The sequence below is a fragment of the Xenopus tropicalis genome, chromosome 6 (genome assembly GCF_000004195.4).
Source record: "Xenopus tropicalis strain Nigerian chromosome 6, UCB_Xtro_10.0, whole genome shotgun sequence".
Classification (NCBI taxonomy): Eukaryota; Metazoa; Chordata; class Amphibia; order Anura; family Pipidae; genus Xenopus; species Xenopus tropicalis.
In genome coordinates this window covers 94,221,907-94,245,429 of record NC_030682.2, presented here as the reverse complement: position 1 = coordinate 94,245,429, position 23,523 = coordinate 94,221,907, and the positions used below count along the sequence as shown (strand labels likewise).

Below are 23,523 nucleotides of genomic sequence, written 5' to 3'. Positions count from 1 at the left end.
CGGTCGGCCAACTCCGCCCACCTCTCCGCCCCCCCCGAACGGCGCATGCGCGCCAAAGCACAGGAGGCGGTGCAGGGGGGGGGGCGGGGCGATTAGATCGGTCATTGCCTCCGCCGCTAATGACAAGCGGCGGAGGCAATGACAAAGTAGCACTAGGGGTAGGCAGGAGAGGCTCCTGTCTGGCGCCCCTCAATCGTTGCACCCTAGGCAGCTGCCTCTTCTGCCTACCCCTAGTTCCGGCCCAGCCTGGCTCATTCCTTTACCTTACCTTTGCAAGTGTTTGCTGTTGAGGGGTGTGGCTTCACGACATGCCGCAGCAAATCAGCTTTCACTTTGCTCCGCTCTCACACATTTCTGCATCAATGACGCAGACCTGGGAGCAACATTTTTAAGCAATAAATTGTTAAAATGTTTGTCTAAACATTTTTCATAATTGTTCCCCTTTAAGTCGCTGAATGAGTTGTCTACTGGAAAGTTCAGAGGCCGCCACTCTGCTGTCCCGATATCCTGGCTGCTCACCATGGAGCCCCATTCCTGCCCCTGGTACGGTTTGCTTCCAGCTGGCAGGGGGCGCTCTAACAAAGACTCTGACACATCCTGGGTGGGGCAGAGAAATGTTCTTCCACTAACACCTGCTCTCACACAGTGCCAGGGGAAGAGGACTGCCTTAATCTTTAATGGGCACTGAGCGCGTTTCAAGAATGTCAGTTTTTTTCCTGCACTTTTCCAAAATGGCCAAACCCCATTCGATCTGGGAGAAAGTTTTGCGTATTGCTGAAGGTTAGTTCCCTCACCTGTGCATCGGATACTATAGTACCAGAACACAAACAAGCCGTGCAGGCGCGGCACAGTAAAGAAGTTCTGACAATGTCAGCTCCGTGGGTGTGAGCTGCCCCACCCCGACTCCCTGCTTACTTGTGATTGGTCAGCCTGCCTGCAGTGGGCGGGCTCGGTTTCCTGAGTGTAGGAGGCAGGGCGCACATGTTGCCGGTGGTGCCCTGTGTGTATGCTGGCAGCCCGCCTGTCACTCGGCAAGATGCAGGATGGTGGCAGCCTCTGGTAACATAGTACCGCAGCCCACGGGCTCCGCTCTGCTGCAGCCCATCAGCCAGCTACTCCATACTCCTCTGGAACAGGTTAGGGGACTTTGCTTTCATTTTCTTCTGGATTTAGTAACGATCTGCAACCTGTTGAACTGCATTAGCCAGCCTGTGCCTGTCTGGGTGGGATGCTTAGAGATAGTGGGCGCCGAGCTAACACGTACTGGGTGCGCTTTTGTTTCCTTGCCTTGTATTCCAGACGTGCGTATATATGGCGCAAAGGTAAACATGTGCGGTAACCCTAGCAACCAAGCAAACGCATGCGTTTTGGGGAACTAACTAGGTAGCTAAACAGTAAATGCTACTAGTTATTAAGGTTTACTAGACTAGGTTAGTAAATAAGACAGATTTTCTGAAAATTTCTTGTGCTAAAGCAGTGGTGTCCAGCTTACTGTATTTCTGATAATCTTGAGCTACAACTCCCAAATCTTCTTGCAGTCTCTTCAGGTATCGGAACGTAATGGGGTTGTAAATGAGCAAAAGCTGTCAGCATCGCAGTTTGACCATCCCTGTCCCACTGGCTATATGTATTATACTGTCAGCAGTCAGTCAGTGGTTTAATGGGAACCATGGAACTGATTTACCAACATAAGTGCAGTTACCAATAACAATTAGTTCTATCAAAAGTAAACATCTGATTTGTTGTCGTGGGTACCTGCCGGTTTAGCACCAATGCTATATCTTTTTCCTTAAATGACATAAAAGTAGCAAGTAGCACAATTTGCTGGTGCTACAAGCTATGAAAACTGATTACACGTTGTAGTTTCTGTCCCTTCTATCCCACCTGTATTGGATGCAGTGTCACACTTTTTTTATGGCATTTTCTAATGTCATATTATTGATATTCTTTAGTGTGAGTAATGTATATTCATTTTGCAAAAGTAAACCTGGCATGTTTTTTTACTTGTGCCCTAAAAGTTCAACAGATTACAGTAGGCTTCAATACCCTGGTAAAGTCTGCAGATTACTGGGGCACATGGCAAAAACATATTAAGTTTCCCTTAATGGTGGCCAAACACATTACAATTATGATGCAGGTAGAAACAAAAGAATTCTACCCTTATCTGATGATTCAGTGGTAAATGCTTGCCTTTGCTCCAGCGCTTTCAAAGGCGACCAATCAAAATTTTCCGTCCTAACTAATGCTGCTTTGTACATAATCTCTTATGTGTTGTTTCAGAGCTTGTCAGGCCATAGCTGCCTGAAAAATTATTAGTACACTAGGCAGGTGATTGCAGTGTAAGCCTGTGGTGGGGCTTCTTAAAAGGGGGGATTAAAGCACCAGACACAGCATCATGTGTCATTGCGGTCTTATAACCATATTTGTATCCTGTGACTAGATTCAAATAGGCAGAATTCATGGATTTCAACTGTACTACACCGAACTGCAGGGTGTCGACTGTAGGCCTTTCTATTTGTACTTCTCTTTATTACCTCATTTGCAGTTCAACGACAGAAGCTAAAGAATGTAGAAAAACTGCCCTTACATCTTAAGGAGATTGTTGTGATATAAGAAGTGCCATTGGGAGGTGTGTAAAGAGGTGTGGGCCTTGGCATCAGTTAATGCTTGCATTGAGTTTTCTATAGTTTGATGATGGTGCTACTACATCAGGGAGAAGATCAGCAGTGCGAGATAAGTCCTTAAATTGTTTAACTGTAACTGGCATGGCAGTCTAACAAAAACACCTGAAAGGCACAAGTTTGTAGGTGCAGATTTGCCCAATTTTGATAAATGAATACTGTTGTCTCCCTATCCTCCACTTCAGGTTAATGCTGAGATTCAAATTAGGCCCTGGCATTTGAGCTATACAAAGGCTCAAACAGCCCTCACAGGCCCAAAAAATAGTGTCTATGATGTCTTTAGGCAGCCCCTCTACAGATTGCCAGTCAGTTCTTTCTAACTATTTTTGTATGTTAGGACCAATTATTCATTCATGATGGTGGGTCAGAGGATTTTTTTTTTAAATATGTCATCCAAAGAGGTAATTTGATCTCATGAGCAGTCTGGGTGCCATAAATATATATTGGAGGGCCACATCTGGCCCACAGGCCTCTAGTACACAGATTATATTCCAGACACGGGAGCAAGATTTGAGCAGATAGCTATAACCCATTGCAGGAAACCAGATTCTTTTAATCATTTCATATAAACATAAGGTACTTTGAAATTGCTTTAGACATCCTCATTTGCCTTAATCCGTTTACTGTGTGTTCAGTTTAACCACGCTCTTCCAAAGGAAGGGCACATTGCAAGAGTGAATTCTCAAAAGGTTCCTCTTTGCTTATTAATTATTAGCTAGAATAATATATCCTTTCTGCCTGCTTTTCTTTCTACCAGGTTGTACCTGTAACATGTTTGCTCTGCTTGGCAAGAGCAGTATAGTAAGGCATAGCTCAGATAAGGGAATGTATGACAAGCTATGAATTCTTTCCCAAGTACCTGCTCTTGGTGATCTAAATAATCTGGAATCCTGTGCAAATGTGTATTGTGTATGTAATCTAGCTGTTACTGATTAGTTTATGATACAGTAAAGATGACAAACACCCATAAGTCCCTGTCTTTGTTTATTCTTATAGGAATATCCCACTATCACTTTTCAAACCTCTCAACTTTTCAGGACAGTCCCTCTTTTAACAGCTCAGCCCGCAGTTCTTGATTCTTACTGAAAAGTCCCATATTTCTCTTTGGTCTCCTGTACTGAATGCTAAAAAACATACAACGTTTCTCAAACTTAATTAAAAAATTAGCTTTTGGCAGAGAGCCCAGGAATCTTAACAAGCTACACCTGCACTTAGATACAATTGTAACTAATAAGCTAAACAGGTCTCTTGGGGAAACTGAGATAAAAGTTAATGAAAACCACGAAACAGTCATGGAATTTTAATTAAATTATCGTGGACATTACGAAAAGTTCTACAAGTTAGAAAAAATTTGAATTTTCCTCAAAAAAGTTTAATCGTCAGGCTCCCAAGTGTCTATATGGACAACTTATTGAGTTTTATATATTTAATATTCCAAAAACAGGATCTGTGCATATATTACAAAAAATAGATATTACTAAAATAATATACAGTTACAAACAGTAGGGCAGCACAATGTTGATGGTCAAGTCCGAGGCAATATTTTGTAGCTATATTAAAAAGATATAAAAAGGATAGTGATAGTAATAATAATAAACGGTAAATAAAGTGAAAAGCAATAATAATGCTCAGAACCAACTCAGAATTTCCTTTTTTTGATCTAAAGGCATGTGTTGGGGTAATAATCAAAGTAATGCTAGTTCAGATGTTTTGGGTATCAGGGATTTTAAGATCTCTTCGATTAGTTTGAATATTTGTGACCACGTGGCCTTTCCTAACAGTATCAATGCATGGTAGATCAAGGGGCATATTTATTACAGTGTGTAAGCCAACATCACCGGTGATGTTGCCCAATGCAGCCAATCAGTAATTGGAATTTAACCGTCACCTACAAGTTAGAAAACAAAGCAAAGATCTGATTGGTTGCTGTGGGCAACATCACTGGTGAAGTTGGTTATGCACTATAATAAATATGCCCCCAAGAGTCCATTTTAGAAGTTTGCACTCGTGCTTGCATGCATAATGGTGGCCTAGTAGGTCCAGTTAAACTGCAGTGGGGGGAGGGCAAGCATTAATTTTTTTAAAAAAAAGAATACAGTATCATGTTTTCCATCAAAACATCTGGAAAATCGCTACAACACCCAAAATTGCCTTGAATGATCTATCATTTCTACAAAAGGGAATCACATGAAAATCCCAAAATAGATTATTTTCATATGATTCAGACCTGAAAACACATATGAATTTGGAATTAAATTTGACAGGCAAACAACTATAAATTGTTTATTGGTGGCCTTTAAGTGATATGGTGCACATTTACTGGATTGTGGGGAGCAGGTACATAAACATTTGCGCTGTTCTGTCAGTTAGTTAGATGTCAGGGAAATACAGTGGTGTAAAAAACTATTTGCCCCCCTCCTGATTTCTTATTCTTTTGCATGTTTGTCACACTTAAATGTTTCTGCTCAGCAAAAACCGTTAACTATTAGTCAAAGATGACATAATTGAACACAAAATGCAGTTTTTAAATGAAGGTTTACGTTATTAAGGGAGAAAAAAACCTCCAAATCTACATGGCCCTGTGTTAAAAAGTGATTGCCCCCCTTGTTAAAAAATAACTTAACTGTGGTTTATCATACCTGAGTTCAATTTCTGTAGTCACCCCCAGGCCTGATTACTGCCACACCTGTTTCAATCAAGAAATCACTTAAATAGGAACTACCTGACACAGAGAAGTAGACCAAAAGCACCTCAAAAGCTAGACATCATGCCAAGATCCAAAGAAATTCAGGAACAAATGAGAACAAAAGTAATTGAGATCTATTAGTCTGGTTAAGGTTATAAAGCCATTTCTAAAGCTTTGGGACTCCAGCGAACCACAGTGAGAGCCATTATCCACAAATGGCAAAAACATGGAACAGTGGTGAACCTTCCCAGGAGTGGCCGGCCGACCAAAATTACCCCAAGAGCGCAGAGACAACTCATCCGAGAGGCCACAAAAGACCCCAGGACAACATCTAAAGAATTGCAGGCCTCACTTGCCTCAATTAAGGTCAGTGTTCACGACTCCATGGCAGATTTCCAAGGCGCAAACCACTTTTAAGCAAAAAGAACATTAAGGCTCGTCTCAATTTTGCTAAAAAACATCTCGATGATTGCCAAGACTTTTGGAAAAATACCTTGTGGACCGACGAGACAAAAGTTGAACTTTTTGGAAGGTGCGTGTCCCGTTACATCTGGCGTAAAAGTAACACAGCATTTCAGAAAAAGAACATCATACCAACAATAAAATATGGTGGTGGTAGTGTGATGGTCTGGGGTTGTTTTGCTGCTTCAGGACCTGGAAGGCTTGCTGTGATAGATGGAATCATGAATTCTACTGTCTACCAAAAAATCCTGAAGGAGAATGTCCGGCCATCTGTTCGTCAACTCAAGCTGAAGCGATCTTGGTTGCTGCAGCAGGACAATGACCCAAAACACACCAGCAAATCCACCTCTGAATGGCTGAAGAAAAACAAAATGGAGACTTTGGAGTGGCCTAGTCAAAGTCCTGACCTGAATCCTATTGAGATGTTGTGGCATGACCTTAAAAAGGCGGTTCATGCTAGAAAACCCTCAAATAAAGCTGAATTACAACAATTCTGCAAAGATGAGTGGGCCAAAATTCCTCCAGAGCGCTGTAAAAGACTCGTTGCAAGTTATCGCAAACGCTTGATTGCAGTTATTGCTGCTAAGGGTGGCCCAACCAGTTATTAGGTTCAGGGGGCAATTACTTTTTCACACAGGGCCATGTAGGTTTGGATTTTTTTTCTCCCTAAATAATAAAAACCCTCATTTAAAAACTGCATTTTGTGTTTACTTGTGTTATCTTTGACTAATAGTTAAATGTGTTTGATGATCAGAAACATTTAAGTGTGACAAACATGCAAAAGAATAAGAAATCAGGAAGGGGGCAAATAGTTTTTCACACCACTGTATAAGGTGGCTTTGCGGGACAGCCAAGGAAAAAAGAAAAGGTTCTAAGGCAGTGATCCCCAACCAGTGGCTCGGGGGCAACATGTTGCTCCCCAACCCCTTGGATGTTGCTCTCAGTGCCCCCAAACCAGGCAGTTATTTTTGAATTCCTGACTTGGGGACAAGATTTGGTTGAATAAAAACAAGATTTACTCCCAAATAAAGCCCCCTGTAAGCTGTTAGTGTGCATAGAGGCTGCCTAATAGCCAATCACAGCCCTTATTTGGCTCCTCCATGAACTATTATGGTGCTTGTGTTGCTCTCCGAGTCTTTTTACATTTGACTGTGGCTCACGAGTAAGAAAGGTTGGGGACCCCTGTTCTAAGGAAATCCCCTGCCACCTGGTTTTAACTGATACCATCTCACACAGGGTCCTCTTTAGATATTTATTTGCAGAGTTGCACTACGGGTATAGGTCCCCATACACGGGCCGACTATAGCTGCCGATATCGGTCCCATGGACCGATTCGGCAGCTAATCGGCCCGTGTATGGGCAGAACAGAGCGGCCTGGCCGACCGATATCTGGCCTGAAATTGGCCAGATCTCGATCAGCCAGGTTAGAAAATCCGGTCGGATCGGGGACCGCATCGGCTCGTTGATGCGGTCCCCGAACCAACTGCCCCATGGCCGCAAATGTAATCCGATTGTTTGGCCCCAGGGCCAAACGATCGGATTATTTTTTTTTTCAAGCCACTTGCTACCCGATATCGCCCACCCATAGGTGGGGATATCGGGTGAAGATCCGCTCGCTTGGCGACATCGCCAAGCGAGCGGATCTTCTAGTGTATGGGGACCTTATCGCAGCCACCACCTTCAGTCTCATTACACACAATGGGGGTCATTTTAAAGTTCACACAGTGTATATTTTTTTTGTTTTGCACATGTTTTGTGGACAAATGTCGCCAAGCGAGCGGATCTTATAGTGTATGGGGACCTTATCGCAGCCACCACCTTCAGTCTTATTACACACAATGGGGGTCATTTTAAAGTTCACACAGTGTATAATTTTTGTTTTGCACATGTTTTCCCTTAAATGATTACATTTTGCAATGCTGTGGCATCTTTTTTTGCGAATTTCAGTGTAATGCAAATTGCGCACAAAAATTTGCAAATGAGATTGCGATTTGCATGAGCATGCCCCCTATGTGTGTTTATTTTGTGAGAGTATAGTGCCAATTTTCACTTTTAGAGAATATTTTTTCCACCACCAAAGTTGTGGTGTAACTTGGACGCAGAGTGTGCGCATAAATATTTGCAATTTGCTTTTGTGGACATTCGCACTGTCAACAGAAATTTGCAATTATGTTTGCACATTAAATGCACCAGTCTTGTCCACCTTTATCAATATAAACATGGGCTCCCTCAATTTTCCCCACAGTGAGTTGTGTGTTAAAACCCACTCTTTAAAGAAGAAGGAAAGGCAAAGTCACTTGGGGGTGCCAAAATGTTAGGCACCCCCAAGTGACTTAAATCGCTTACCTTCTACCCCGGGCTGGTGCCCCTGTTAGGAGAGAACAGCACCAGCCCGGGGTAGCTGCAGCGCTTCCTCCTTCCGGCTTCTGTTGCGCGCACATGTGCAGTAGAGTGAAAAGCCAAACTTTAACAGAGAAGTCAGCTTTTCACTCTACTGCGCATGTGCCTGTCCTTAGTCCTTCCAAAAGCAAAGGCGGAAGGAGGAAGAGCTGCGCTACAGGTACCTCATTTTTGCAGGGCTGTGGAGTCGGTAGATAAATTCTCCGACTCCTCAGTTTCTGATACTTCCGACTCCGACTCCTCTGTTTTTAATATGCTAATGTATTTTATACATTCATACAGTCAATGAAAAGCATGCTTCATGGTCACTCAACGTGTTTGTTTATGCACTGCGTGCATTGGGCTTTATTCTTATAGCAGAGAAGTAATTAATTATGACTGTTTGTGAATTGGGACATTTCCCATTTAAATTTAGTAGGAGTCGGAGTCAGAGTCGGTTCATTTTTTGCTGACTCCGACTCCAGGTACCCAAAATTGTCTCCGACTCCTCGACTCCGACTCCACAGCCCTGCATTTTTGCCTTCTATTCTGAATTGAGCACTGCTGCTGTCATTGATGTCAAGGAACCCTGGAGCTACTGTTCCCTTTGTGCCCAGCATCAGTAGACACACACAGAGCACGTGCACCTAAAGGATGAGGCACATGCCAAATACTGAAAATGATGGAAGGCGGACTTCCATGCAATTTTGTCTGATTTGGAATGAATTGCACATGCAGTTGCATTCATTTTAATCACCCAAGATGCTTTTTCTTTTATTATTGCAAGGTAACGGGAAATTTTAGATGCTACTGAACATCACCATGCATTGAAACTGGTCATTGATCAGTCTGGTTTTGTGGTTCCAATCGCACCAGAAGGTGATCTAATAATTGATTTTTTAGGGGCTTTTGTGTTCAAAATTGATCATGCAGTCCAGTTGGAAATAGACTGAATTGGTGTTTATTGTCAGTTTAATGGTACAGCATTTTTTAGTACTGTTTTCAAGTATAGGAATTGAGCAAGTATGCCCTTTTACATTTGTTATCTAATTTGTAAATATTGCCTCCTTAAGCCAACACTTGTCCTTTTATCACTATCTACGCATATGGGTGCATGATTCATTCATTTAACAATTTAAAAAAGCACCTTTATACATTATTGAAAGGGAGTGGTCCTACTTCTACTAATCTGATTGCTTCATTGATTGAAGAAAGGAGAGGGTATAAAGAAGGTGCCAGACTGGCTATGCCTTCAATTCTACAAATTTGTAGTGGTGATTTATCTTTAGAAAATTAAATCCCTGTGTTTTTGTGAAGCCTGGTTATCAAATCAAGTCTGCAGTCACCCTGAGAAACAAACTGAGCATAAAACCTGTGCCATTACAGTCAACCCTGACCATGAAATCATACTTCAGTGTCTGTATAATTCATCTATTTATCTAATTTATAGCAGGCATCTGGAGGGATGAAAAGTTTTTAAATAAAGTTCTGATATCCTTTCTTAGTACAGTTATGGAACCTCTTGGTATTTCTAGATAAGGGGTCTTTCTGTAATTTGTATCTCCATACTTTTAAGTCTACCAAAAATCATGTTAAAGGAGAAGGAAAGTCATTTTGGCATTTTACTGCTGACATTAGTGCCACCTAGAATGCTATATTTATTCTGCAGAAAGCTTTATCATACCTGAGTAAAGAGCCCTAGAAGCTTTTTCTGTTTGTTCAAGACTGCAGCTGCTATATTAGCTTGGTCTTCATAGCTTCCTGCTTGCAGCTTAGCCATTATTACAAATTCTTAATCGTGGGGGAAGTGAGGTTTTTTTTATGAATTCTTATGGGAGGGGAGAGCAGGAGAGAGGAGAGAACTACGCAGACTATGGCCCCATGAATGAAGTATTTTTCTGAGAGAGGAAGTCAGATACCCTAAGAACATGTTTACACAAAAGGAGACAAGAAATCCTGTGTTTCGTTTGATAGAGGACTTGATAGAGAATAGAGTGCAGCTTTTCTGTGAGTGCTTATGGCTGTATTTACATAGACCCTTCTGATAAAGCTTACTTAGTTTTTACTTTTCCTTCTCCTTTAACTTTAATTATACCCAATAGGATTGTTTTGCCACCAATAAGGACCAGCTATACAGGTATGGAACCTGTTATCCAGAATGCGCGGGACCTGGAGTTTTCCTAATATGGGGGATCTTTCCGTAATTTGTGTATATACTTTTAAAGGAGAAGTAAAGGCATTTTGGCACTTTACCGCCAATAGATTAGTCATAATAGTGCAAACTAGGAGAAGGGAAAGGAGAGTGCTGCGCAGTCTCTGGCTGGGAACAAAGGATTTTTCTGAGAGAGGAAGTCTGATACCGAAGAATATGTTTACACAAAAGAAGACAAGAAATCCTGTGTTTCTTTTGATAGAGGACTCTGTGAGTGCTTATGGCTGTATTTACTTAGATCTTTCTGATAAAGCTAATTTAGTTTTTACCTTTCCATCTTCTTTAAGTCTACCAAAAATCATGTAAACATTAAATATACCTAATAGGATTGTTTTGCCACCAATAAGAATCAATTATACAGGTATGGGACCTGTTACCCAGAATGCTGGAGACCTGGGGATTTTCTGATAAGGGGTCTTTTTGTAATTTGGTTCTCCGTACCTTAAAGAAATAGTTAATTTTGAAAATGAAACTGGTTTAAACATATACTGCACATGATTAAAAATATTTATAATATAGTTACTTGGGCTAAAATGTCATCTATAAAGGCTGGAGTGAGCAGATGTCTAACATAATAGCCAGAACACTATTTCCTGCTTTTAGCTCTCTAACCTCTTAGTTAGTCAGTGACTTTAAGGGGAGGGGAACCATGGGACATAACAGTTCAGTTAGATTGTGAGCATGCAGGTCAGATTCAAAAGGAAACTAACTGAACAGTTATGTCCCAGATTTCACCCCCCCCAAATCACTTGTTATTGACTGCTAACAGCTTAGAGAGCTGTAAAGCAGGAAGTAGTGTTCTGGCTATTATGTTGGACATCAGCTCACTCTAGCCTTTATAGATTACATTTTTGCCCAACTAACTACATTAAAAAATTTTTTATTTTGCACAGATTATCTATTTTACCCAGTCTCATTTTTACACTCAACTATTCCTTTAGGGGGCAGATTTATCAAAGTCCAAATGGGTACAATTATAAAAAAAAAAATCAAATTTTTTCTAATTTATAGAACTTTGTGTATTTTCCACAATATTTTCGTGAATTTCTGCAACTTTTTCGTGCTTTGAGTCAGTTTGTGTGACAAACTCATATTTGTCGCAACGACTACGAAAGTTTCGGAATTCATTCAAGCTTCGGTATCGTGACTTTCTTTTGGCCAGGCTGGAGCTGCAGGGTGCCATTGAGTGCTATGGGAGGCTTCCAAAATCATGCATTGAAGGCTCAAAGTCAGAAAGTTTTTTGCGCCGTTTATGATTGTTTGGATACGAAAATTTTGTAACTTTCGGATCGTACCACAATATCTTTGTATGACCATAGGAATTTTCGCGCAATTAACACACATCCCAAATTATCATATTTACTCCAAATTTTTGCCAATTGTACTTTTAATTATCCGAAATTCGGACTTTGAAAAATCTGCCCCTAAGTCTGCTAAAAAATCATTTAAATATTAATTAAACCCAATGGCATTGTTTTGCCTCTAGTAAGGATTAACTATAGCTTAGTTGGCATTAAGCACAAATTACTGTTTTATTATTACAGTAAAAAGATAGATCATTTTTAAAAATTAGAATAATTTGATTACAATGGAGTCTATGGAAGATTTAAAGCTTTCTGGATAAGGGTTTTTTTGGATAACCGATCTCATACCTGTATCTTAGTTTGGATCATTTACCATTCACTGTTTTATTACTACAGAGAAAAAGGTTTTAATTTTTAGAAATTGGAATTACTTGATTAAAACAGAGTCTGTGGGAGATGGCTTTTCCATAATTCAGAGCTTGCTGTATAACAGGTCTCTGTAAAACAGATCCCATACATGTAGACATAATCACCATTAAGAAGAGCAATTAAGACTGCAACAGATTGTAAACCTGAATAAATTGTTTGTATTGCTCAATATAGTAATCGTTGTACAATTTTTTTATGTTTATCAGTAATTTCAACAGAGCCATAAAGCATTACAGTTTTGGATTTAACTATTTATTTTCTGTGCTTGAACGATTTACTCCCTGTGGAAAAAAATTGCCTGCAATGTTTTCCCTGAGTTATTTGGTTTGAGGAGCGTGTATTCAGTACACGAGAAACTGAACTCATTCCAACACATTGACACAGCTTTTTAAATCACTTCATTCCAATGGGTGTTATATTAAAGGACATGTAAACCCCCCACAAAAAAATGTAAATATTGAACAGCAGTTGTTAAAATGTTAATAGTAAGGCCGCAGCCTTACATGGTAGGAAAATGGTAGGAAAATGTAGGGTTTACATGTCCTTTAAAAAGTCTGTTCTTGTTTCTCAGCACACATAGGACAAGTTACACCATAAAAATGTATTTCTTAAATTTAAGTTTGTATCTGTTCTTCTAGTTACACAGCAGGTTATCGATCAGATATCTCTTTTTTACTCTATGTTCCCACATTCCCCAACTCTCCTCAAACCATTTCTCCACCCCCTGATGTGACAGCTCTGCCACAAGGCTGCAGTTTGTTGTGCAATTTTTTGATTGCCTTATGATATGTGCACTTTCCTCTGGGGTAGAAATAGCATTTTTTTTATTAAATTAATTGAGGACCACAATGGAATGCCTGGAATTTCCTGCTTTGAAATCTATTTCTCAAAAACGACAGATTTTTTTAATATTTAATTTTGAAATTTTACATGAGGCTAGCCATATTCTTCATTTCCCAGGGTACCACAGACATGTGAATTGTGCTCTGATAAACTTCAGTCACCCTTACTGCTGAGCTGCAAGTTGGAGTTATAATGGGATGGTAGCAAGATAGTAGTTCTCAGTAGATATCAGAATAGCACTCAATGGTAAGAAATCCAAGTCTGGCTTGTTTTCAGTTACATGGGAGTAGGAGAAACAATATATTACCTGAAAACAATTCTAATGTGTAGCGTGCTGGCTATTTCTGAAAGCTCAGAATCGGGCAAAATTAGGGTTACCACCTCTACCAGATTTTTTCTCCGGACAGGTGGCTGGTGGTGATGTCACAGGGGGCAGTCAGTGACGTGACGGGGGCAGGGCTATGACGCTGATTCGCCAATTGCGACTTCAAACTCGGTGAGTCCTGCCTGGTTTTCTTAATTTGGAAACCAGCAGGGTGTTTTGACTCAGAAAGCCCTTCCGAAAACCGGGCTGTCTGGGTCAAAACTTGACAGGTGGCAGCCACAGGCACAATGCACTGAAATTGCTGCCTACAAACTAATATTAAAACTAAAAAATATACATTTGTTGATTCAAGAATAATATTTGAAATGGTAGAGTGAATTTTTTGCTATGTTAACAGTGTAATTGAGAAATAAGAATTACACCATAAAAGTCATGACTGTTTGTGTGTTGTGTATATATATATATGTATGGTAAAGTGATGTTGCAAGAAGAAAGTGACAGATGTTGCACAATAACGGATTTGTACTAGGGTGTGTTGAAGTAATATCTGTCTTCTAACTTCTGTAAAAACTATCTTCTTTTTCATTAATAAACCAATTTAATCTCCAGTGTTAACGTGGGCATGTCCTGCTCAAAGCAGACATGTCTCCCGCAGGCACTCAACTGTATTTCGCTTTAGTAAGCTAGTGAAATACAAGTAAAATATTTGTGACTTGGAGAAATAATGCAATGTGGGTACATCTTGGTTGCTGTATGTAGCATTCCAGTGAACTAATAAATTGCATATCCCTATAGGTAATATTTGCCCCCCCCCCGAGCCATACACACAAGCATGGAAATAACTGGTAAATAAAAATAGATCAAGACTTTGATTTCAGTGTTCAGGTACAGGAAAACAAGATTTCTTGTAATGCAGTCCTGTGAAATACTTTGAAATCAGCTGCAGACAACATTTTCAAATTCATAAAAATGTAACGCAGCAGGAGCCCAAAAGCCCCACCACCCAGTTTGTAAACTGTATTGCAATGTTTCAAACGACAACCAGTGATATAGATTTACTTTTTAGACAGTTTTTATAATACAGGTATACGACCTGTTATCCAGAATGCTTGGGCGTGGTTTTCCGGATAAGTGGTCCTTCTGTAATTTGGATCTTCGAACGTTAATTCTACTAAAAATAAGTTAAACATTAAATAAACCCAATGGGATGTTTTTGCGTCCAATAAGGATTTATTATATCTTAGTTGGAATCAAGTGTAAGGTACAGTTTTATTACTACAGCGAAAAAAGGATTTAATCTTTAAAAATATGAATTATTTGCTTAGAATGGAGTCTATTTGCTTTTCTGTAATTCTGAGCTTTCTAGATAACCTATGCTATACCTGTATTACCTTTTATAAATTTTACATTTCTCAAGAATCATAAATGAGCTCCAACATACATTAAAGATTTAATGGAAATCCAAGAATGTATGTACCTTGATGAAATGTAAAAAATGTGCTAATAATTTATATTTTCCTCACGTATATCTTATAACATGTTGGGTTCATTACACCATTATCTGTATTGGTAAGGGAAGAATGCGACTAGTTACTACTACCTTCCTTATCTAGGTATAGAACCTGTTATCCAGAATGCTCGGGACCTGGGGTTTTCCAGATAAGGGGTCTTTCCATAATTCGGATCCCCTACCTTAAGTCAGGTAATACAATTATTTAAACAGTAATTAAACCCAGTAGGACTGTTTTGGCTCCAATAAGGATTCATTATATCTTATTTGGGATTAAGTACAAGGTACTGTTTTATTATTAGAGAGAAAAAGGAAACCATTTTTTAAAAATGTGAATTATTTGATTAAAATTGAGTCTATGGGAGATGACCTTTCTGTAATTCGGAACTTTCTGGATAATGGGTTTCCAGATAAGGGGTCTGATACTTGCAGTGCATATTTCTTTTAATATAAATGCTAAAAGGTAAAAATGAATGTGTTGTGATATTAAAAAACACATTCATTGTCTACTTACTTTATAAACATTGTTTGTGATTAAGGATACATTTATCCATTCCCAACATTATTTATTATAAATTTATGTTTATTATTACATATTAAAAAGCTCTAACATATTTTTTTTGCATGTACAATAAATAAAAATACGCATTTACATATAAAGCTGTCAATAATTAATACAATAGGTAGAGGCCCCCAATGAATAGTAAAAACTATTCTGTTGATTAGAAATAGTTGATTTTCACTTTTAGTACAATGGTGCTGATATGCATGTGCATGTGATAAAGTGCTATGGTGCAAAAAAAAGTTGGAAATTTATAATAAATTTGGAGTGAACCCTAGATACTGTACTGAACTGACTCCAAATGAGCCTGTTTTGCTTGAGGTAACAACCAGGACAATCCCCTGAAGCTGCAGTCACATAAATTATAATCTGTTACTAATTAAGAAACTGACTAACATAAAATGCCACAAAATGGAGGTGTCTTGGTAATTAGGAATACAATGTGTCCCATCAAATTTCTGCCATTTGATTTAAAGCATAATTAATTAATTCATGTTAGTCAATGAACATCAATGGCTCCTCCTAACTCGTCTGTTTATAAACCCATCACTCAGTCCTAAAGATATTTGTAGACAAAGCATCACTCACCATCAGTTGTCTCAGCTAGGATGATAAGGTTCTGTAACCATTTTGCACCAACCAGTTGGAATGCAGCCTAAAGTAGCTCTGTGCAGGACCTCCAAACCCAATGTAAGGGCAATGACACACGGAGCTACTTGTAGTGAGCTTCTTATCGCAATTGATTCCACTCTGCACACTAAATTGTAAAATGCAGTGATAAGTATGCATTCTGAGTACCTTGGGTAATAAAAGGTGCATCAAGAAATAACACAATGCAAAATGCATTTTGTAAATGGAAAAATACAATATAAGCACTATAAGCTAGGGATACACCGAATTTACTGTATTGGGATTCAGTCAAACCCCGAATCCTTTGTGCAAGATTTGGCTGAATATCAAAGGAAGGGCCAAAGAGAAGCGCTTTGGTTCTACTGTTACTACTACTGCTACTAGCAGCCCCATGTGTCTTCGTCTTGAAAGATATGTATTGGCATTTCCAGTCATCTGCAAAGTGATGTGGGTTCAGGCCTGTTTCCAATCTCTGTCTTTCCACTTCATTTCTTCTTTTTTATATATAAAAAGTTCAATAAAGGGAAATTAAAAAAAAAATAAAAAATCAGTTTTGTTTCAGTCTTGGAATTCACAATCTTAGCAAGTAGACAGGTGCCATTTTGTGGACATTGTTATTAAAGGACAAGGAAAGGTTTTTATAAATTAACACTTAGGGGCTGATTTACCAAAGCACGAAATCGTATCCCAAATGGCAAAAGTTCGGATTGGAAACGAAAATTTTGCGTCTTTTTCATCGCAGTTGCAACTTTTTCATATTTTTCACGACTTTTTCGTTGCCGTCACGACTTTATTGTATTTTGCGCGACTATTTCGTCGCCATCGCAACTTTATCTTATTGAACGATCGTAAACGGCAGAAAAAACCTTTCCAACTTTGCATGATTTTGGAAGCCTCCCATAGGAATCAATGGCACTCTGCAGCTCCAAACCTGGCCCAAGGAAAGTCACGAAAAATATATGAAAATGTCGCGACGGCGTTGAAAAAGTCACAACGGCAACGAAAATGTCGCAAAAATACCGATCAGACCGTATTCAGACCGTTTGTGGATTAGTAAATGTGTCTAGAGGCATTTGTGTAAAGTACTCACTATATAGCTTGATTTCCCGATCCCTGCTTTCTTGTGTCTGATATGGCACTGGCAGCCTACAGCACTCTGAAGACTCCTGTGACGTCACAGAATCTCTCCCCCTCTTCTTGTGGGCTGCCAGCGGCAGCCTTAAGTCGCAGTGCCTTGTTTTTTGCACTTGTGCGCATGTATATAATGTGCTCTCCCTTCCCTGCTGTGTCTGTGCAGGCTCCCTTAGTAACGTCCCCTAAACGCCCCCAGCCAATGAGAAGCAGAACCGCCGTTGCCATAGCAACGCATGTCCGCAACTGATTCGTTCATTTCTTCTGTGCTACCTAGACTCAGGGGGGTGCGAATGCTGCACATGCTCAGTATAGACAGTGAGGGAAGGAAGTAGGCAAACCCTTTCAAAGATGGTGGCGCCATTCACAGAAACGAGTATGCAGCATGCAGTAAGTGTAACTCTGTAAATCTTTCATTAGGCAAGCCAGAAATATAGCGTTTTTACTTAACAATAGTACTAATATTGAATAGTGTGCTTAATAGAATTTGACTTTCATTCTCCTTTAAGGCAAGCTTTATATCCCCCCAGAATCTTGTGTATGTGACAGAATAGGGGACCAAGGATACACAATTATAAACAGTGAGGAGAAAGCGGTAATTTTAGAAGTGCATAGTGGTTATTTTGCAACAACTTCCTGATTTTGTCAACACTGGTCACAGTAATTATGCTGCTTAAATTGCATTTAAAATTTGACACTGAATTATAGCTTTCACAGAGTTAGCAGTTACACAGTTTGTGAGTCTCAAATTGTGAGACTGCTTGACAAACTGTAAAAAGTAAATAAGTAAAGATGCAGAGCAATCATGTGCCCGGGGACTACTCCAACTTCTTTTATATAGTTTGCAAATATATCCTGTTTTCGTGCCTGTAAAGCAATCCTGTCATAGGAACACATGTTTTTTAATGCATCAGTTAATATTGCTGCTCCTGCAAAATTCTGCAATGAAATCCTTTTTTAAAAGAGCAAACAGAATATTTTTTATATTTCATTTTGAAATTTGACATGGGGCTAGACATGTTCCCAGGGCCCCTCAGACAGGTGACTGATATACTTCAGTCACTCTTTACTGCTGCACTGTAAGTTGGAGTGATATCACCCCCCTCTCCCCCCCCCAGAGCAATGGGAAGGTAGCAAGAGAACAGCACCCCAACAGCTGCATTGAAAGAAATGCTCCCATGCCCCACCTAGTGATATGAGAGTAGCACTCAGTAGTACAAGTCCAAGTTTTGCTCGCCCCAACTTGTGACTTCTCTAGTTACACTGAGTAGGAGAAACAATAGATTATCTGAAAGCAGTTCTGTTGTGTAGTGGTGGCTTCTTTTGAAAGCTCAGACTCAGGCACAATGCACTGAGATGGTGCCTACACACCAATATTACAGCTAAGAAAATACATTTGTTGATTAAACAAATTTTAAATGGTAGAGTGAATAACCTGCAATGTAAACAGTGTAATTTAGAAATAAAATACACCTTAAAAATCATGACAGAACCCCTTTAAAGGAGAAGGAAAGGCTAATAAAGAGTTAATCTCAAGCTGCAGGCATACCTTCAGTTGTCTCAATAGTGCCCTTAAGTCTCCCCATACTTCACCTGTTCAGAAGATCAGAAGCCAAACAGGAAAAAAAAACGCTGAGCTGTGTAGAGAAGATTACAATAATGCATCGCTCCTTCCCAGACTTGGCGACTTGTTACTGTAGGCCGCGCATGCGCACATGTCCCTCTTCTGCACAAGCAGGCGCGCCCCCCCTTCCAACAGAACCGGCAAGCGTCCGGTTGCTATGGCAACATGCTATATAAATAGCGCATGCAGCGGCGAGCCGGAATACTCAAAGAGGAAGCAGCCTGGAGAGCAGAGTGGAGCGGGGAGCTTGGAGCGGGGGGAGTCTGGGATGTTTCCGCACTGGTGTGTGCCGGCCGGTGCGGGGAGCAGACGGGGGGTGCGATCGCTTGTGCTTTTGTGTGGGGATTGGAGAGCGGAGCGGGGGGGCGGGGGCATGTTTCTGCACTGGTGTGTGCTGGCAGGTGCGGGAAGCAGACGGGGGTGCGATAGTTTGTGCTGTTGTGCGGGGATTGGAGAGCGGAGCGGGGGAGATGTTTCTGCACTGGTGGGTGTGTGCTGGCAGGTGCGGGGGGCGGGCTGTTGGTTTGTCAGCTGGTTTGGGGGCGCATGTGCAGTAGAGATAGTGAGGGAAAGGGTATGGGCATCCCTTTTTTAAGATGGCGGCGCCGTTCACTTAAACAAGTATGTAGTTGTAGTAAGTGTATCTCTGTAAATCTTTCATTAGGCAAGCCAGAAATAGAGCATTTTTACACAGCAATAGTAGTACTATTTAACAGTGTGCTTAAAAGATTTTGACTTTCCTTGAAGTAAGACAATATTTGACTAAAAGAGTAGAGAATAGAATGTGTTTAGGTTATTTTTTCTTTTATTGACAGTGGTAAATTGCACGCTATAAATCTTTGCTTTTGTTTTTTAACTTGTAAGTGACTGTTCAAAACTGATTGCTGATAGGTTGCTATGTGCAACATCACAGGTGATGTTTGTCTCCAATGTTAATACATTTGCCCCATATTGTATAATGTCTGTACATACTGTTAAAATGTATCAAGAGTGATATGTTTAAGAATACTATATTTTCCATGATGAGGTATTTGGGCAACAGCAGGGGCTTTAGGAGTCAGTTCATTTCAGCATAATTCAATGACAAACAAAACCTTTTTTTCTGCAGGTTTTTCCTCATATTTATGTAGAAATTTTACATCTAGCACAATTGCGAGTAGTTCTTTGTCAGTTGGCAAAGCGTTTTTATGAAAGGTTGTGGACAGATATTTGTTGAGGGACCAGAATGGTTCATACCTTATGCAGACATACAAAGTACGCTAGGTTGACTGATTTTTTTTTTATTACATGAAGCAGTGTTCTACAATTTATTACATGTAGTGGGCTAATTATTTCTTATGCAGAATGTTCAAGGGCCAGATTAATTTAAATTATAATTATAGTCCTGACTTTAAGGGGCAGATTTATCAAAACCCGAGTTCGAATCCCAAATGGGAAAAATTCGGATTGGAAACGAAAATTTCTGAAAAAATCGTATTAGTCACGAAAAAATCGTATTAGTCACGAAAAAATCGTATTAGTCACGAAAAAATCGTATTAGTCACGAAAAAATCGTATTAGTCACGAAAAAATTGTATTAGTCACGAAAAAATCGTATTAGTCATGAAAAAATCGTATTAGTCACGAAAAAATCGTATTGGCGATCCGAAAGTCACGTAATTTTCGTACCAAACCATTGCAAACAGCGACAGTCTTTCCGAATTTTTCGCGCGGGCGCACGACTTTTCGCACGAAAACTCCGAGGCCGCTCGAAAAAATCGGGCGGGCGCACGACTTTTTCGTGCACCCGCGCGAAAACGCAGTGGCCGCTCGAAAAAATCGGGAGCGAATCCGCTCGGCGCGTTCGGGTCTTAATAAATCTCCCCCTAAGTATTTTAATTCACTTATAGTAATTCACATAGAATCATAAACTGCCAAGGTGAAACTATAATGGGTTGTAGTCCTGTCACATTTGGAAATTCAGGGTTAAGTAGCATATTTGCCCTCTCAGCAATTTCTGACTTCACTGCAGATATAACAACTAGTGGCACTGTTTACGTTGCAGTTTGCAATGGCTCTTTTGTCATCCTCCTTACAGGAATGTATGTTGGCTCAGCTAAGCCTGAAACTTGTCATTTTCGGAGCTGAACCAGGAGTAGAGTGATTAGTTGCTAAGGAGTGGGCTGTGTAAAACCGCACTGTAATTCTTGGATGGCAGAGCTGGAGGCTGTTGCCAGTAGTTGCAACAGTTTTTGCCTGTTCCATAATAAAGGGGTGAGGTGATTCCTGTCAGATTCAAACAGGGAAATAAGCCAAACTAACTAGAAATGTGCGTATACATGATGGGACTAATAGCTGTTTGGTTTTCACAGATTTACCAAAGAGACAAATTTGTGCAAATGTGATGCATGAAAATCCCTTTTCAGATTCTCACTGAGCTTTGATGCTAAAGTCAGATTAATGCTGGAAATATTTCACCATGTGCATTTTATTTTTTTGTTAAAGGAAAACTATACCCCCAAAATGAATACTTAACCAACAGATAGTTTATATTATATTAAGTTACCTACTGAAGAATCTCTTGAAACTGGAATATATATCAATAAATATTGCCCTTTTACATCCTTTCCCGTGAGCCACCATTTAGTGATGGGCTGTGTGCACCCTCAGAGATCACATGACCAGAAATAATGCAGCTCTAACTGTAACAAGTGTGGCAGCAAAAGACAGAACTCTGTCCATTAATTGGCTGATGTGACCTAGCATGTATGTGTACAAAAAGAACCTTCACCTGCACTCCCTCTGCTCTCCAATGAAAAATTACCCGCTCGGTGCACAGTGCTTAGAGGGATCAGCACCGTAGCATGTATTTGTGCCTTGGCTGATCCCTGGAGGCGGCCCTTAATTCTTAAAATGACACTTTTCTATTTAGGATTACCCAATAGCACATACTACTAAAATACTTTTATGAAAATGGTTTATATAGATGAAGCAGGGTTTTACCTATGAACTCGTTTATGAATATATTTTATATATTTTATACATTGTTTGGGGGTATGTTTTTTTTTTTTTTTTAGCAATTTTAGCTATAATGACAGGAAAAGGCTTTCTGTATTTTTTGGCTTTTATTCAATATGCATATAGCTTATATGAAAGGTAGTCATTTTAAATATCACATTAATGTGAATTTGATGGGGTGGCTTGGCTACAGACAACAAAAAAAAGTAAATAAAAAGTTTCAATTATACTGTGATAAAATATACTGTGATTCTTCCTGCAACCACCAGAGGTCCAGTCCAGAAACTTGTGTAGTATTCTGGTCATCTTGCTTGCACTTTATTTATATAGAGTGCTAGACCCTTTATAAATGAGGGTTAGTTTATCATTATTATCCTTTATTGAAATAGTATTATACATTCTTCACATCAGTCCCTACTCCAGTGGAGCTATGGTTGATCTATACATATGCATATACATTTCCAAATGACTATGGTCAGTTTGCATTAGAATCCCAATAAAGAAAAGTTCAAATATACTGGAGGGGGTGCCAATTTCATAGTGGGCAAATGACCAGTATGTCTAACCTTTTATGCTTCTAAGCCTGTGTGTAACTAGTGTGTTAATTACATAGAACCCTCATATATTTGATATCTACACACGTGTAGATAATAAATAAATAAATATGACTCAAGCAAGTCTTCCTAAGGCATGAGTTTTTCCATAAAATACATTTTTAAGGGTAAATGAGCCCTTAATATTAACAACAACTTGCATGCATGCACAGAAATTGTGTATGTGCAGTGGGTACCTTGTGTACAGCTAAACTTTCATCCGCTTGTATACATCATCTAGTTTGGCTATATACTTTATGAGAGATTTTCCATGATAGCCTTAACTGTATTGTGTTAGTGCAGCTTGCTTATAGTGAAGGGGGTGAGATTGAAAGTATTGTTGTTTTCTGCCAGCTGAATTATATTGGCAGTGAAACACTATGCCATTAGTCTGTGCCCTCTATATAATGAACTCCTCCTTATCTGTAAGACTGATGTGGGAGAGGATTGTTTATAAAGATTTTAACTATTTAAACAAACTGTCTGTTATGTGGGGGGGGGGGGGTGGAGGAAGAGGTAGGGGAAAATAAAAACAATGATCCATTGTTGGTAAAAAAAAAAATATTGTTTTTCAGTTAAAAGAATAGAATACTTTTTATTTTGCTTTTGTTGAAAAAGAAGTGTATAGTTTGACTTTAATAGTAGCAATGGAAGCAAAAGAGAGTAAGTTAACTGGAACTCTTTTGCCTCTTAATAATATCAACCAATCAAGCAGAAACTACCGTCTGCATATAAACATGCTGTAAATGCCTATCGCCAAGGGATATTTTGAAGTTAAATATTTGCACCACCAGTTAAAAAGTAATTAACCCTGAAAGCTAAGTATATTAAAATCTAACATGATAAGATTTGTAATTTCCCTTTTATTTTCTGAATAGGTCAGGTCAATGATGCAGCGAACAGCACAAACATTATACTACATATATTGTGTGCACTAAAACAAACAGGGGATACAACCACTTAATCAGTTAAAGGAGAACCAAATCTTAAGGCTAATGTGAATGTCTGATGGAGTGATGAAGTTGCCCACAATAGATCTCTGCTACCTCTGGCAACTAACCACTCCGAAATGCTTTTCCACCGACAACAATAGGAGTGGAACTGCAGGCTGACAATCTGCCCTGTGTGCCCTTGCCCTTAAGGGTGATCACTGCA

At 39.6% G+C, this 23,523-nt stretch overlaps 1 protein-coding gene across 1 annotated transcript in view; it reads left to right on the top strand.

The window, feature by feature from the left end:
• The first annotated feature begins 892 nt into the window (after window positions 1-892).
• The window catches only part of mboat1 (membrane bound O-acyltransferase domain containing 1), a 54,586-nt gene continuing 31,955 nt past the window's right edge, over window positions 893-23,523 (top strand). Inside the window, exon 1 of the mRNA XM_002940300.5 lies at window positions 893-1,136. Within this exon, the coding sequence (XP_002940346.1) occupies window positions 1,044-1,136 (93 nt within the window). The 5' untranslated portion in view covers window positions 893-1,043. The remainder of the gene's footprint in view (window positions 1,137-23,523) is intronic.